Source organism: Pieris brassicae, chromosome 11 (genome assembly GCF_905147105.1).
Source record: "Pieris brassicae chromosome 11, ilPieBrab1.1, whole genome shotgun sequence".
Lineage (NCBI taxonomy): Eukaryota > Metazoa > Arthropoda > Insecta > Lepidoptera > Pieridae > Pieris > Pieris brassicae.
The window spans coordinates 456,957-473,041 of NC_059675.1; the positions used below are offsets into that span (position 1 = coordinate 456,957).

General features: G+C 33.8%; 2 protein-coding genes across 6 annotated transcripts in view; both read left to right on the forward strand.

Moving 5' to 3' along the window:
• The first annotated feature begins 68 nt into the window (after window positions 1-68).
• LOC123716331 (protein lethal(2)essential for life-like) lies at window positions 69-2,308 on the forward strand. The gene is made up of 3 exons (XM_045672021.1): window positions 69-204; window positions 908-1,138; window positions 1,746-2,308. Exons 2-3 carry the CDS (start codon window positions 908-910, stop codon window positions 2,082-2,084), a joined length of 570 nt encoding a protein of 189 aa, XP_045527977.1. The 5' UTR covers window positions 69-204; the 3' UTR covers window positions 2,085-2,308.
• Window positions 2,309-6,589: 4,281 nt separating this feature from the next.
• LOC123716589 (protein dead ringer) overlaps window positions 6,590-16,085 on the forward strand; it is a 102,382-nt gene continuing 92,886 nt past the window's right edge. For all 5 annotated transcript variants that reach the window (XM_045672403.1, XM_045672407.1, XM_045672404.1 and 2 more), the window contains exon 1: window positions 6,590-6,770. In XM_045672403.1, coding sequence (XP_045528359.1) covers window positions 6,723-6,770 — 48 coding nt within the window. In that variant the 5' untranslated portion in view covers window positions 6,590-6,722. The remainder of the gene's footprint in view (window positions 6,771-16,085) is intronic.

Consider the following 16,085-nt stretch of genomic DNA (forward strand, 5'->3'; position numbering starts at 1 on the left):
GTCAGTCCGAGAGAAGAATATGCCAAAAATATCCAATTATTCCCAATAATGTGTGCACCCTATATTCGTCAAGTTCAAGGCGTTCCCGTTGAATCATCACACGTGGGCAGCTGAAAATTTCTATTTAAATCTTTACTGAAACGTGGTCTCCTTAGTCTCGATACGACAGCAACGACGCGGCGCGCGCCAACGAAACAAAACAAGGTAGATTAATTGTTTTCATTAAATAATATTAATAATATACATCTTTATCTAATTTTACGTCATTTTAAAAAAGCTATTCATAATTCTTGGGAACTCAAGTGCCACTATAAAGCATTCGGGAGCCTTCTGGCCATGTCACGTATAACATCAGACACCTGCCTGCTTGCCTCCTGTTAAATAAAAAAATGTCTTTGAATCTCTTCAGCAGTTAATTATTGTTTTATTATATGTTTAGATTTTATGATCTAGCTTTATATAACATGATGTATTTTCAAAATTTCTATACTACGACAGATATGATTCAATATCTCCAAATAGATCGACTAAAATTTCATAGTAAGATACATCGTATTGCATCAGATCCAAAAGCGTTTTCAGGTGAATCATTCATGGAATGGTTCCAGATATTTGTTGTTCTAGTTTTTAGATACGATTTGGAATGCGTCTTTCTGTTACTGTACTTTTAAATATGGGAAATATAATATATTTTCATAGATACTGTCTGTCATAATCTAACAAAAAAAGTATTTATGGAAATGAATATTTATGTGAATTCATGAGATCTGTTAACACCTATAGATTCTTCTGGCATTCTTCATTGCTGAACTTCGTGTCACTATAAGGTGCCTGATCCCCTACCGTTGATATCTCTCCTTCTTCTTTGGTTTATCGTACAACTATATCAAACTTAGTTAAATTGCAGATGTCCATAGTCCCAATGATGTTCCGTGACTGGTGGGATGACTGGGAGAGGCCCTCCCGTCTGCTCGATCAGCACTTTGGCATGGGCCTTCGCAGAGACGACCTCCTATCTTCACTATCCACCCTACCCTCGTCATCACTTCTCAGGAATTCATACTTCAGGCCATGGAGAACGAGTCTTGCGAGACAGGAGTCTTCGAGCACAATTAATTTGACCAAGGAGAAATTCGAGGTAATTCTATATAATATTTTCGTCTGGTTATTCACCAGGTAATTTTATCCTGATTGCTTCTTAATTATTCCCACTACAGAGGATTTTTTTGCGAAAATATTGATTAACAAGAAATATGTAACCTCTTCCTTACTATCACTAATCAAACCTTTGTGATTGTTTTTGTTCACATATGTATTGGATGGAAATAATTCAAACTAATGTTTCAATCGGACATCGAGGCAGAATACGAGATTCCACCAGTAACACCTCGACGTCCGTCGTTCCACAACTGAGTGTTTTCTAAGGCAGCTTTTGCCGCGCACCAACACTATGCCCCGCTGAAGTATTTCCGAACTAATTCGAAGGTTCCTTCAAGAAAAGAGAGTACCAATTCTTAAAATACCAGCAACGCACTTGCGAGCCCTCTGGCATTGAGAGTGCTCATGGTCGGTGGTATCACTTAACATCACGTGAGCCTCCTGCCAGTTTGTCCCCTGTTATATAAAAAAATATTATGACCGCATTTTCCTGAAGCCCTATATTTGATGAGACTGTTTTTAAGAATAATCCCTATTAATATTATCCAGAAATCGGCCTTTATTAATCAACATTTTTGAAATTTCAGGTTATCCTTGATGTTCAACAGTTTGCTCCTGAAGACATCACAGTTAAGGCCTGCAATAACTCAGTGCTCGTAGAAGGGAAACACGAAGAGAAACAGGACGAGCACGGTTTCGTTTCTCGTCAATTCACACGTCGCTACATCCTCCCCACTGGCTACGATGTCGCTGATGTCGTTAGTTCTCTCTCTTCTGATGGCGTCCTCACTATCACGGCTCCGAAAAGAGCACCACTAAACTCTGGTGAAAGGATCATACCCATAACAAAAACTGGCCCCGCCAAGGAAGCCCCCAGAACTGAACAACCTCGCGAACAAACTGTACCCATTATAACTTCTCCTTAACGTCTGACTACGCTTTAATATGCTTGATTTGTCAAGAAACTTTTAAGTCATTTTTTACCTTTGAATTATCTTGGCAACCTGGAATTATCTGGAAGCGATTCATCGTCACGTGAATAGCATTTATTTTTAACTCGATGTAGGCCAACATCGGGCAACGAAAAACGAATAATACGGAATGCAAACATCACTAATATGTAAATATGTAATAAAATAATGTATTTTTATTAAATTCTTTCTTTTTTATACTTAAAAGTTAACATTGAAGCATCTAACATTCTAACGAACGGTAAAGGCAAACATCGTGAGTATACCGGCTTGCCTTAGACCCAAAGTCGTGTGTCGTGTGTCAAGCCCTATGTCTGATCACCTGCCTCTTAGCCAAATGATCTTCAGCCAGATACAGAAATCTCGAGGCGCAGACCTACAAAGTTCGTAGCAACACTGATTTATTTATTTTATATTTAAGTATATACTCAAAAATAACATTTATAGAAAGGTTGTGGAAAAATTATTGAGCTAAGTATTTGTACCGAATTCCGATCAATGCATTGTAAATATGAAATTAGCCTATTTGCAACATTGTATAAAACACTAAATTAATTAGTAATAACACAAATTCTTTCGCATTCTGTTCGAATATTTTGCGTACATTTCAGAGCTGACTTATAAATTATTAGCGTTATTCATTCGCACGCTTTTTAAGAACGATCATTACTTAGAAACACTTATGCATACTTTGCCCTAAGTAAACCGCGACTGTACATTAATGTTTAACAAATGCAGAATGCCGCAGAAAGCCATAAGGTCCACACGACTACAAATAATGAATAATAATTTCTACACTTGTTAATGTAGCCTCGGAGGTAGGGTTAACCGAGAAACAAAACGACGCCGACAATTTCAATTGTATACACCTTCTAATTTAAATTCTCCTGCGGATATTCTATAGTTATAAGTTAAGTGCGTATATATAAGATAAAATAATAAGTACCTACTACACTTATATAATATGATTTAGTTTCAAATGTACGAAATTATAAGATTACTGAGTCAAAAACAACTTCGGCGCCAAAAACCATTGACATTTGTCTCTAAATATAAACCAATATCACAGACAAATAATTTCCTTTCAATATCTATAGTATGTATGTAGCTCAAGTGGTACCTACTTGACTATATTCCACAAATTTCCGCCATTTTGATCAAGTTGCAACCCTAAACACTGTGGTTCGTTTAACACGTGTTAATGTAAAAATGTCAAGTTTAGACGGACTTTCTATACTTTAAGCTAAGACTAGAGGGCAATAAATGCGTTCGGCTAATTTAATTTTCCCGCTGAGACTTGCACTTCAATAATATAGTTAATTTATCAACGTCTAGAGGGCACAGAGGGTTGGAGAAGCGATGCGCCCTTCCATTAAATTGTTGATAACTTTAAATAACGCCAAAGCGGTCATTAGTTTACAGTTTTCTTACTTTTAACAAGATTACCTAAGTGATCTATAATAAATTACCAAATATTTTATTGTATTTGAAACTCCTTGTCAATGCTTAGCACATACATACATTGATACATAAGATAATTAACATACAAGATGTAATATGACAAGCAAGTAAAGAAAAATTGATTTTAATGTGTGAGGGGTTACCTATCCTACCTATGGTTACCCAGACCTAGATCTTTAATCAGAATGCTCAATCTAGATATCTGTGAATTTTGGCCAAAACGCGTTCTTCTGAAAGAATGGATAAATGGAATCATGAGATGCCTGAGGTATTTAGTGGTACCTAATAAAAGGCCTGGTACAATGCGAGTTAATTGTTCTATTTAAATTTGACATTGACAAAAATATTTAAAACGTAGTCGTAAAATTTGAATTGTAATCTGTATACTAACGGCAGTGAATTGTTCTAGAACAAAACCGTACGGTAGGAAATTCGCTAAAATTAAAATAACACATTTGATTTTGTCTTATTAATTTGAGAACTGACATCTAGTGTCCAATTAATGAATTATGTATCTGTCATCACGATGGCGCTATTGTGCGATATTAAGTTTAGTGACATCTATTATCGGAATTTGGAGCTTCAGGAAATATGATCACACCAAATTGTTTATAAATAAAATTTGTTTGTGTGAAGCGAAAATAATTTAATTGATTAGTATAAAAACATATTCATAATAATATTATCTACTATTTAAGAAATCTGATGTGGAATTCTCGCAAATTTTATTTTATATATATCCACCCATTAGCATTAGCAAATGTGTGAAATAAAAGTATAAAGTGGTAATAGATCTCTTGAACATGGATCAGTTAAGTCTAAACGGTGAGGGGAGAGGGGGGAGGACTCATCAATCAGCCGCCAGCGATTACTAAGGTTGTGGTGGAAGTGACAGCCGTGTGAAGCTTATTGCTAATAACTACTTGTGATAAAAGAAGTTCTATAGTGGCGCTAGTGTGTATTTAATTTACGCAATGATAAACTTAATTAAAATCCTTTAAACTTTTGTTTCTCCTAAATTTTATTTCGTTTCGTTTAGAATATAAATATATTCTGATGATCAGTATATTAATTAAGATAGTTGTATAGTACTGAATTATAAAGATTATGGTCCCCATAATGTTATGTATTATTACATAATACAAAAATTATAGATTCAACATGAATCTAACCTATCTGTATTATTCAATAATAGTATATCTGAACAAAAACACCGCTTCCTTGGCTAAGTATTAATATATACTTACACTTCTAAAAACAGCGACATCTATGTGAACACAATTTACATGCAAAGCTTTATTCTATAATAAATTTTAATTTAGGCTTATAAGCTGTATATATGCTACTAAAAGTAACACGTTAAACGCATGTCGAATACTTATATTATAATTTTTGCTGCTCTTTTAATTAAGTAGATAATAAAACATTAAATATTTATTTATTAAGACGTATTATAATGGATAGTACATTCATGAGTTTCCACGACGTAATAATTAAGTTTTGTTAAATTAAAAATCTGCAAGTATGTTACTTGAACCACCACAAAACTGGTTCACAGTGCAGTTCGACAAGCGATTGATCTGCCTGTTGTATTAATTGTTGCTGTCTGAGCCTATCTACCTAAGCTTATATTGTGAACTTAATATTGTATTGATAACCTTAAATTATTTTATCCTCGATCGAAAATATGAAATGAATATTTCTAATAGGTAACAGAGAAGGTGCAGTTCGAACAGATGTGGAGAATTTTCCTCTCGGTGTCGACCATCAGAGAACACGGCATACGGTGGTGGACGCACAGGATGTCCTTCATATTCTTGGAGGAAAAACGGCGATGAAAAACCTAAAATCTAAATTTGAACCAGCTGACACTGAAGTATTTCCGAACCAATTTGACTTAGGGTCCTTCAAGAAAACAGCGTATCAATTCTTAAAAGGCGGGCAACGCACTCGTAAGCCCTCTGGTATTGAGTGTCCCTGGGCGGCGGTAGGTAAATACTCAGGAGAGCCTCCTGAGAATTTGCTCCATAAAAAAAAATAAGAAGAGAAAACCAAATAAAATCACAGTTATTTGTGGTATTATTTTACGTTTCGACTAACGCATGATACCCAACTCAAATTGTTAACAAGTCTTAAATCAAAAAGTGGCATCTGAGGAAGAAGACGAGATTTCTATTATTATACCTTTCTTATGATTGGATTAAGTAAGTAGATACCACTACTAAATTTATAAACAATTTCAATAGAAAAGATTAAAATCAAATTCATTTGCAATAGACAAATTTATTAAAATTACGGGACCTATATTGCTGTTGGTAAATAGGCTTAGTCTTACTGCTATAAACAGTTTCTTCCAGATAATCCAGACCTAAAAACGACAAACAAAAAATAAAATTCAATACAAAACATAACATAACCACCTACCTAATACAAATTACACGTAAAGTGGGTTTATCGATACAATATTGTTAATTATAATATGTTCACATTGACAGTTGACAATTAGTCAGATATCAGTCACCATTCACCCTTGGTCATGCAAAGAATTATCTGTAATCAACCAACTTAATACTTATTTAAAAACGTTTAATTGTTTTCTATTATTTTAATCATAATATGTGCTTAAATAAAATTTACTGTAATAAGTAATATGTTGTAACTTTATATTTAAATACTAATTTAGGAATCGACCTCCCGTCAATATGATCGGCATTGTGTAAAAGATATAAAAAAAATTAATACAGTAAATTATTTGAATTATTAAAACGCATTAAACTTAATATAGAAAACGTAAGATTTAAATGTATAGATTACTTCATCATAAGTATCATTAACATAACAATTAAACATCAAGCGATCTCGATTCGAATAAAAACAATCGTCAGAGGCGGAGCGCGGAATCAATTTGATAGGAGCGTTTGATTCGCCATGACGTAAACGCCTATAGGCGGAGCTTGCTCAGAGGGGCGCTGGTGTGCCTCACACCATTCCGTGCGCGCGAACGCGACACACGTCTCGCATACCGTATGTTCCGTGAGTGCCAGTGGACACGTGCCGTGGCGTTATTATTTCCGTGTCTTTACAACCGCCAAGATTCGGGTTAAGAACCGTGAGCCGGTCCCGGCGTATGCCATGGCAGACGCCGACCGTGACTCTGATCTAGGAGACGATAGCCCAGTGGTAAGTACAATAATTGAATGCCTATTTACTGTGTAACGGGTTACAATAATCATTGAGGCATCTTTGAAGCGGCTGTTACAACAGTCCAAGTTGTTGTTGCGGACAACAGTCCAAGTTGTTGTTGTGGACAACAGTCCAAGCCGAGTTCGAAATTACTCAATGGTTATAATGTGAAAAAACACCAGAGACATGATGAAATTAAAGTGATGCTTAGTATACTAAACTGTCTACTAGAGGTACATTATGTATTTTGTTGGTTGTATTAATTAAATGTTTGATTTTGTTGGTTCATTGAATTGGGGAAATTGAAGTTTTTTTTATTGTATGTGCGATTCTCATCCCTGAGGTTTGATCCCCGGCTGTGCACCAATGGACTTTCTTACTATGTGCGCATTTAACATTCGCTCGAACGATGAAGAGAAACATCGTGAGGAAACCGGCTTGCTTTAGACCCAAAAAGTTCACGCCGTGCGTCAGGCACCGAAGGCTGGCCACATACTTGCCTATTAGATTAACAATTGATCATGAAACAGATACAGAAATCTGAGGCCCAGAGCTATAGAGTATATAGAATATTTTTTTTTTGTATGGTTGAATTATTGTTACTTGCAAGATTCAAATTAGAACGGTTTACTCGTCTTATTGTAGAAAATTGCGCATTATATGTTAGGTTATGTTTTAATATTAATACCTATGTTTACTATATGATTAAATTCAAAACGTCGAATTTATTTATTGAAACAATATCTTAGGTAGAAAAATATTGACTGATTTATTACGTATACAGATTTGAAATCAATGAAATTGTAACAAGTATATTGGTAATTTTTAGTAGCAATTGTTAGATACAAAGTGACCGACGCGAACCTGAATCCTACATGGAAGTTGTTGGCTCGGATACCTAAAATATTGTAAATTGTTGAATATTGAAAACTATTCCATTACCGACGCATTGCAGGTAAAAATTCAATTGTTTTCGTAAGGGCGCCTGCTTGTTTCACGTCAAAACATGATTTTTACCTGGCTGTAGACAATACTTTTACGTTTATTAACCAGACAATGACTTTACGATGGGTATATTGCAACTAAAATACCACGTATAATAAAAAGGAAAAGAGGATTACATATTTGTATTATTGGGTTTTTAGGGTCGTAATTTTCTAAAATGTATAGCTTAAAAAATTCATGGCTTAACACCTCTCTACCCATTTAATGACACTTAAAAATAGAACTATATTTTAGATTAAGTATTTGGAGTAGTTAGGTATTTCGTTATAATTTTAGTTTTTGTTAATATGATGGCAAAACTTTTAACTTATAATTATAGTTCTATATTCAGTAATAACTAATAATATAGATTATATTAAAATTTGAACGATATATTTATACCCTGTTAATTATGGTAAAATTCGAATCAAATTACTTTTAAAAATGGATTTCCAGTTAAACAAGAAGTTTTTACTTCAAGTTGACAGAATCCGCACATGTGTCTTTGGCGGTTAGTTTTTCGTAATGGCGCCGATATGATTATTAATAACAAAATTTTGTCCCGGATTTTATAATGCGGGATGAAAGGACGACCCTTCCAACATCTGTGCCGACTTAGCATTGTTTATTTAACGGAAATATTATTTCCCCAATTCATTTGTATATTCACTAACAAGCCATGTTCTGTTCAACAATTTCTAGGTATAAAAACCTTGTTTTTTAGGGTGCGTAGCACTTGGCATATATTTTAAAGCTAAACCGGAATTTTAAAGCAAATTTAAGGACTGGTTTATTGTTTTGTGATTATAGTTATATTATTAATTGTGATTAAATAAATAAATTTGCATATAACTATTGAATCAGGTATTTATTGTGTTATTTTATGGCTCATTACATTTATCATAATAATAGAATGTTCTATAGATTACTTATGCCATGAATGAAAATTTATCTACTACTAAAAACATATATATTTTCATGAATTCATTTTATATATAGAGTAGGTACATATATACGGCTGAATACGCGATTTCCACACGTTTTATTGTCTATGAAATCAAACATTGCCATGTGCAAAAATAAAAGACATTTCAGCCCGCGTGTGACGAATCAATACATTGTACTTTAAATTATGTATTCTTAGAATAACTTTGGATTTTAATGATCTACCGGAACTCAATTTGACAGCTTCATCTACCTGTATACGTCGTTAGGCGACTATTTCGGTCTAGACTTATAACGTTTGAGTTAATCATTTATTCAGCGATCTGTCTGACGCTGGCGACATCTACCGGGAGGCCGAAGAGCACGCACGATTTATTATCGCTTGCCAGGGTTATCAAGTCTTTGATATTGATAATTCAGTCGTGTTTAAAGGGTAGAATACCCTGTCCTGTTTAGTGTTCGATGAACTATATCTGTAACAAGCTTAGGTTCTACATCTCTACTTGAATCAAAGATCTAGAATCTTGCTTATAAAGAACGATTTTTCTACAGTCTCGTCTTTGATAAAAGTGAATCTGCGGTAAATTGCAGTAATAATGTTTAAAAGGACTTCAAAGGGCCATCTGGTAGCCCTACAGCGGATAAGGCCAAAAATTAATTAATCAAATCTAGCTGTCAGTCAGTGCACAATCGGCTAAAGTTAGAGCTCGCTTCCTTTTCCTGTCACCGCGACATTTCATTAAATGAAATAATTGGCGATCTTGCTGGAATTTATTTTTCGGTGATGACAACAGTGATTTTCTACGCGATGAATTAATATTATAAAAATATTTTTACATAGAGAAATGCATAGATTTATATAGATACTTTTATTATTGCTAGGTACTGTTATAATAAAAGTTTTATTTTGATGGTATGTTCATAAAAGTAATCTTAATTTATGGTTTACTAGTAATACCGGCAAAGAATATTAATTACTTTAATTACGGGGAAATTTCTGTTTATTCTGTCAGTCTTAACGCGTTTATAAATCTTAAATGACAGTCGAAAATGACATTTTGCAATGTTTCAAAAGGGTTTTTTAGTGTATTATGATGAGTCATCAAATCTGTGAACTACGCGTAACACTTTGATGATTGGTCTATCACCGTTTTTTTGGTTTTATAAAAAAGCAGATAACGAAAAGGCCGGCTCATGCGTGTGTCACAACAATTGGAGCAGGTGCCAAGCTAATCTTGCTACCTGGTCGCGTGCCTCATTTGGTACCTGAGGAATTTAAACATTTGTAATAAAAGTCTTTACTTAGCTGTACTATATGAATATTTTATAGTACAAAATTGTCAGAAAACAATTGCTAATACTATACATTTATTTAATGAAGTCATCATACATATATCTACGGTATATGTTACAAAGCTCTTTTATCTAAAATATATGGAAAAAAATAAGCTAAGCAAGCTAAACAGCGGATTAGGTTGGAGATAGGCGCTTGACAAAGTTTTTTTTTAATGGATCAGCTCCGGATAAGTATGTAACTACTGATTAATCCTTTATAACCGCGAAAAATTCCAAAGAGGAACCATATAAATTTTTATATTAGCATTTGATGTATGTTGAAACCTGCATCGTTTCATTACATATTAGTATGTAGTCTGTGCAATAACCGGAGATATGCTTCAAATTATTGTGTTGCCATAATCACTAAAGGGTATAGATTTTTAAAGATATAAGCCTTTATTTGTCCACATGTTATTAACATACTATAATTTTATTAGGGTAAGACGCGGTCTCCGTCTGGGAGCTGGGCTCCACCAACTTTTTCCACCCTGTTAATTTTTTTCCGTCATCGTCCAATTTTTGTCAGCTATTAAATCTCGTAGGCCCATCGAATCGAATATTTATAATACGTTATAGTTAACCATTGTGAAGTTAAGTTTTGCCAAATTATAAAAATACAAATGTGACCCAAGGCATATTGTGACAAATGTCAATCAGACCACGCCCGCTTGAGCTCGACAAATAATAGTATTTCTGATTTGCTTTTGTTATTTTATATCGATCGTAATTTGCATACAAATAAAATGGCTGACTCGTCAGATTCACCTTTGTCCCCGATCTTTACACAAATGAGGATGTGATCTCATTGATATTCAATATTTCTCTTGTGAATCGCATAATTCAATATTTATAAAGGAAAGGTTGTGGCTTCGTCATGGACGGGTAACATCACGAATATTGTTTTTAAATGTACTCTTTTAAGAGAAGAATATACAAAAGTTGTAGGTGCCTTACATTATGCCCTAACAGAGGTGGCAATGAGCGAGGCATATAACAAGATAAAAGGTGGACTACAGGCAAGAAAGAAGGAGAAAAAGGCGCCCCAAAGGTGGCAAGAAGAAATTGAAGCGTCAACAGCTTTTTCCCGTGAAGGGGTTTACAAGAAATATATGTATATAACAAATATAATCTGTAAATTTTATTTTTTTAAAGAATGGAAATTAAACGGGCCTTTATTATTATTATTGAGAGATAACATTACTTATCGCTGTATCACCCATTATTATAGATAAGCCGGATGCTGTCTAGCTAAACGTACATTAAATAACTAAACAATTTAAAAAGATAGCCTTTCAATATAACGACGAAGTTTATCCGACGGTGTAATTGACGACCTTTATGAAGTAATTGTTTGTCAATGGTGACTATTAATTGACAATCTAACCATGCCTATTGGTTGACGCATTTAGCTGCTAATTTTATATTGAAATGAAAGCAAATTTTGCACCACTTAGGAACTACCTGCCCGCTTAACCAATTCGACTTGGGATGCTTCGAAGAGGCAACGCACTTGAGAGCCCTCTATAGGGGGCGGTATTTTGACATCTGTGAGACCTGGTATTTAAAAAAAAATTAAGAAGCATTATTTACGTAAATATATACGTATTTAATTTTGACAAAAGGTATAACCGCCTCTAAACTTCACGGAATGAAAATTTCAGTTAAAATCACGACAATTATTTATCTCTTTACAAAACCCTGCTTCAAAGAAGAAATCCAAATCATTTCACACTTTAATCATTCAAAACAGTCCACGGAGGCTATGTTAACATTAAAAACGTATCCTTAAAGAAACAATTAGTTAGGTATTAAAACAGGTACACGTCTAGTAAGGCTTCTTGCCTTACTAAACAAAATACTATAATATAAAATAACAAACATACATTATTACAAATCAGAGCAATGAAACCTTATCGTTAGAATCCAATAAATTATAATCTACCTGCACAACGGAAAATATTGGATTAAAATGTAGTTATGATGTAATTTAATATCCACGCTTGGCTGTTTCATATTAAACTATAGTGAACTCGTCAGGACAATTTGTCAACATAATTTCCTTTTATAGAGTAGCTATACTCCTCCCTCAGAGGCCGGCAACGCACTCACTAAAACTGGGTGTTGTTATGTTCGTATGTAGGTTATGTTATATATACAAGAAACTCTGTTATGTATCGCGCAGCCCGGACATACAACGACCAATATTGAAGCCTTGACTTGTTTAAGCTACCGCGGCATATGCTTAAAGCTAGTTAAGAATATCCATAGCGCTAAATCACCTCCATCAAGAGCTCGCCCCACATACACACCCTTATGTACAACACATACCATACTTTCTAACCATCTCAGAGCCCAGCCGAATTAGGTATTCCGTGTTTAATAAGTTTAAATAACATGCATTTTGTTACAGAGGTTTTTAGCGACACTGGATTGTTATCTACATATATAATGATTAGTATTCGTTTTGGATAACAATAAAACATGTCGTGTTAAATAATATCGATACCCCTAGCAATTATTGAAACATTACATTACCAATATAATATCCAATTAATTGATGCGTTCGTAAACTAAACTTTAATTATAAACTATTTAAGTCTATAATTGATTAAAAGCCGATTCGCATAGCGCGGGCCCCGCATGCAATAATTAATTCTATACCTTCCCTATAGCAATAATATCGCATTTTTCTAATACTGATTAAATTGTCAGTTAATAACGGTTTTGTTAGTTCCTTCCTGAAATAACAAACTTCCACTTTTCCAAGACATGAACAAGTTATAAGCTAGCTGAATCGAACTTGTTTTTCGATTGTAACAAACAACAACGTTTTATACGAGTCCCTTGTCCCTTTTAAATGGTTAATTGTCCGTCAATTGTGTATTTTTTTAAAATAATAACAGTGTTTTTTGTCAAATTGCAAAAAATTACTCGTAGTAGCATTTTTTATTTATTTCGTAATGCTACAGCTAACATTAACTATATACAACAAAAAACAATTGAACTCAACATATAGCTAAAGATGGAGAACATACAAAAAAGTTCAAATATTTACGAAAGGATTAGGTATGACGTATTAAAATTTTAAAATACGTTTCATACGTAAAACCATATACGTAAAACCATATTCCGTGATAGCTTTTACAAGTCAAGACTTGAAAAGTGGTGGTTGTTGGTGTCAACGTGTTTGTGGGGTGTATATTAAATTAGTGATTTGGCCTTGTTTTAGTATACTAGCAAATAATAAACTTTTATTTATAAAAAGATCATTAAGTTAATAATGAATTTACTATGTACGAGTAACTTAATGTGTAAGCCTTATGTGCCATCTACGTTTCTATAGAATAAAACAGAAAAATCTATTGGTACCGTGCAGCGTGATGGTACAGAATCTTACGCTTAACCACTTGGAAGGACTTGAACGACACAATTTACAATTTTACAGAAGACTCGAAAGAGTCTTAATTAAACATTTGACAGGAATCAATACTAATATTATGAAGAGGAAGGTCTTGATTGTTTGTATGCAATTGGCTCCAAAGCTACCGAACCGATTTAAATTATTCCAGCTTTAGAATCCTACGTTATCCTTGTTGGCTATAGAATAGTATGAAATTTCGATACCAATAAAAAATCCTATATCATTATCCTATCTAAAAATATTGATAATAGAGCAATATTTTTTGCTTTTCAAAGTATAATTAAAAGCTTTAGACTATTATTAATAAAGCATTATAAATAACTTTAGTCAATAAAGTAATAAGTTCACCATAGATTTAATCAGAACATAAAAAGGCATTTGACTGCCTTATACTGTATTTAAGCAGTCGTTATCTTGGCATTTAAAATTAGTTGCTGACTTGCGCTAGATATGTACCTATAATTAATCCACCATTAGACAATCTAATGGACGATTCTGGCTCTTGTGATCAAAAGTCGCTGTTCCATTATTAGATAGAAATTTGCATAAGGCGGCGTTTTAAATTATAAGTGACATATCTAGACAGTACATATGTAACATATAATATGTTGATAAAATATGGTACTAGGACTGCCGCTTTGAGTGTCAACATTGTCTTACATGAAAATGACTTATTTCTTTCCATCCTATCCTTACGTTGTACACACGTCTTACATACAAAACGATCTAATAATGTAAATCATTCTCTACTCCACTTGAACACACAAAAAATTTCATCAAAACCTCTTCACCCGTTTAGGAGTCTAATTACGAACACATGTACAGAAGAATTATATATATATACCAGCTGTTTATTTGCTGTATACATAAATAACCTAGATACTGACTACAGCGCCATCTCCCGGCTTATTTGTGAATATATATACATAATATAACCATCCAGGGCGTTTCCCAAACGCATACAAAGAATTCATTCACACGTACAGTAGAATTATACATATAAATATTCGACGTGTAAATCTCAAAACAAAGTAGTAATAACCTTTTACCAATATAGACATACTTGCAACGGAACGACGCATCGTGTCGCGTATCTGTGATTGGATCACAGTCAAGCGAAACGCGTCATCGTTTTGTTAACTGTCAAACAATACGTCATTTGGCAATTTGTATTTAATCTATGTTACAACTAGACATGGTCTGTGTACATGAGGTGTGAATTATATTCGCGTTTCCTTAACGATGACTCATTCGAGAGAAACTGTTTATTATTGATACATTTATTTTGGTTTTATTGTTCAATTAAATTTGAGATTGCTTTTATATATATTATATAATTTATATACAACACAAAACAATTGTACTAAACATATATCCAAGGATGGAATACATACAAAAAGGTTCAAACATTTATGAAAGGTAAATTCAATAAAAATCATTAATTATACGTAAAACCTAATTCGGCTGTGCTGTGTGATTGTGAGGTTGTGTGGTGTGCTTATGATATAGGTATGCGCTATGGACATTCTTAAGCATATTCCGCGATAGCTTAAACAAATCAAGGCTTGTAGTGGTCGTTTCTGGTTGATGTATAATCAATATGTTTCTCGTATTAAATAAATAGAAATAGTTATGTAAAACGAGACTGGTATCAAGAAGCAGCTCTAGGACTTCGCGAAGACATATGAAAATTATAATCGCGTTTCGATATTAGAATCGTTGCACGTCTAACCTTAATTAAAAGACTGCGACTGTCTTCGGACAGGGGCTGCCAACCTTTTGTTAGGAAATGATGGCCAGGGGCTGTCACGTTTAGAATTCAATATAAATTAAACAGTGAAAACCGTTTTAGGTCTGGGCCTCTGATTTCTGAATCTCTTTTATGATTTAGCAAGTAGGTGATCAGCCTCCTATGCCTGACACACGCCGTCATGTTGGGTCTAAAGCAAGCTGGGTTTCTCACGATGTTTTTCTTTACCGTTCAAGTTAATGTTAAATGCTCACATACAAAATTGCACAACCGGGAAGCAAACTACTGTGCGACTTTCATCAGTGATGAAAGTCGCACGCTGCAACCACTATGCCAACCCTGTTTTGCTCAACACTGTAAAAATGTAATGACTAAAAAAAATCTTAAAACACAAATATACAGTATTTACAATATTCTTTACCTACAGAATAATAATAATGTAAACGTTATCATAGACAAGTATTTTTACCAATTAATACTAAGTCTAGTATTGGTCCCAGAAGATGTTCACAACCCCTGGCGTGGGCTGATTTATGTGACGCAGACAGATCGACTTACAGTATCAACTTACTTTCAACACTTTAATATGTTTTCTTGATCAACATATTTTAATTTTTACATTGTACATTATCAATTCATATATTTCGCCTTTATTAGAAGAATTTTTTCAAAATTTAAAATATTAAAAAAAAAACGTTTATTCCATTTCAACATAAACACAATTACAAAGAAGCAAGGTTTGTTTATATTTAATAGGGACAAATGGGCTGGAGGTTCACCTGATGGTAAGTGAGAGCCCATGGACACTCTCAATTCCAGAGGGCTCAAGACTGCGATGCCTTTTAAGAATTGATTAGCTCTTTTCTTGATTTCG

Excerpts from the sequence above, each read along its gene's own strand:
- LOC123716331 (XM_045672021.1), top strand. The coding sequence starts at position 908 with ATGTCCATAGTCCCAATGATGTTCCGTGACTGGTGGGATGACTGGGAG. Across the intron at positions 1,139-1,745 it reads TGACCAAGGAGAAATTCGAG|GTTATCCTTGATGTTCAACA; the intron begins GTAATTCTATAT and ends TTGAAATTTCAG.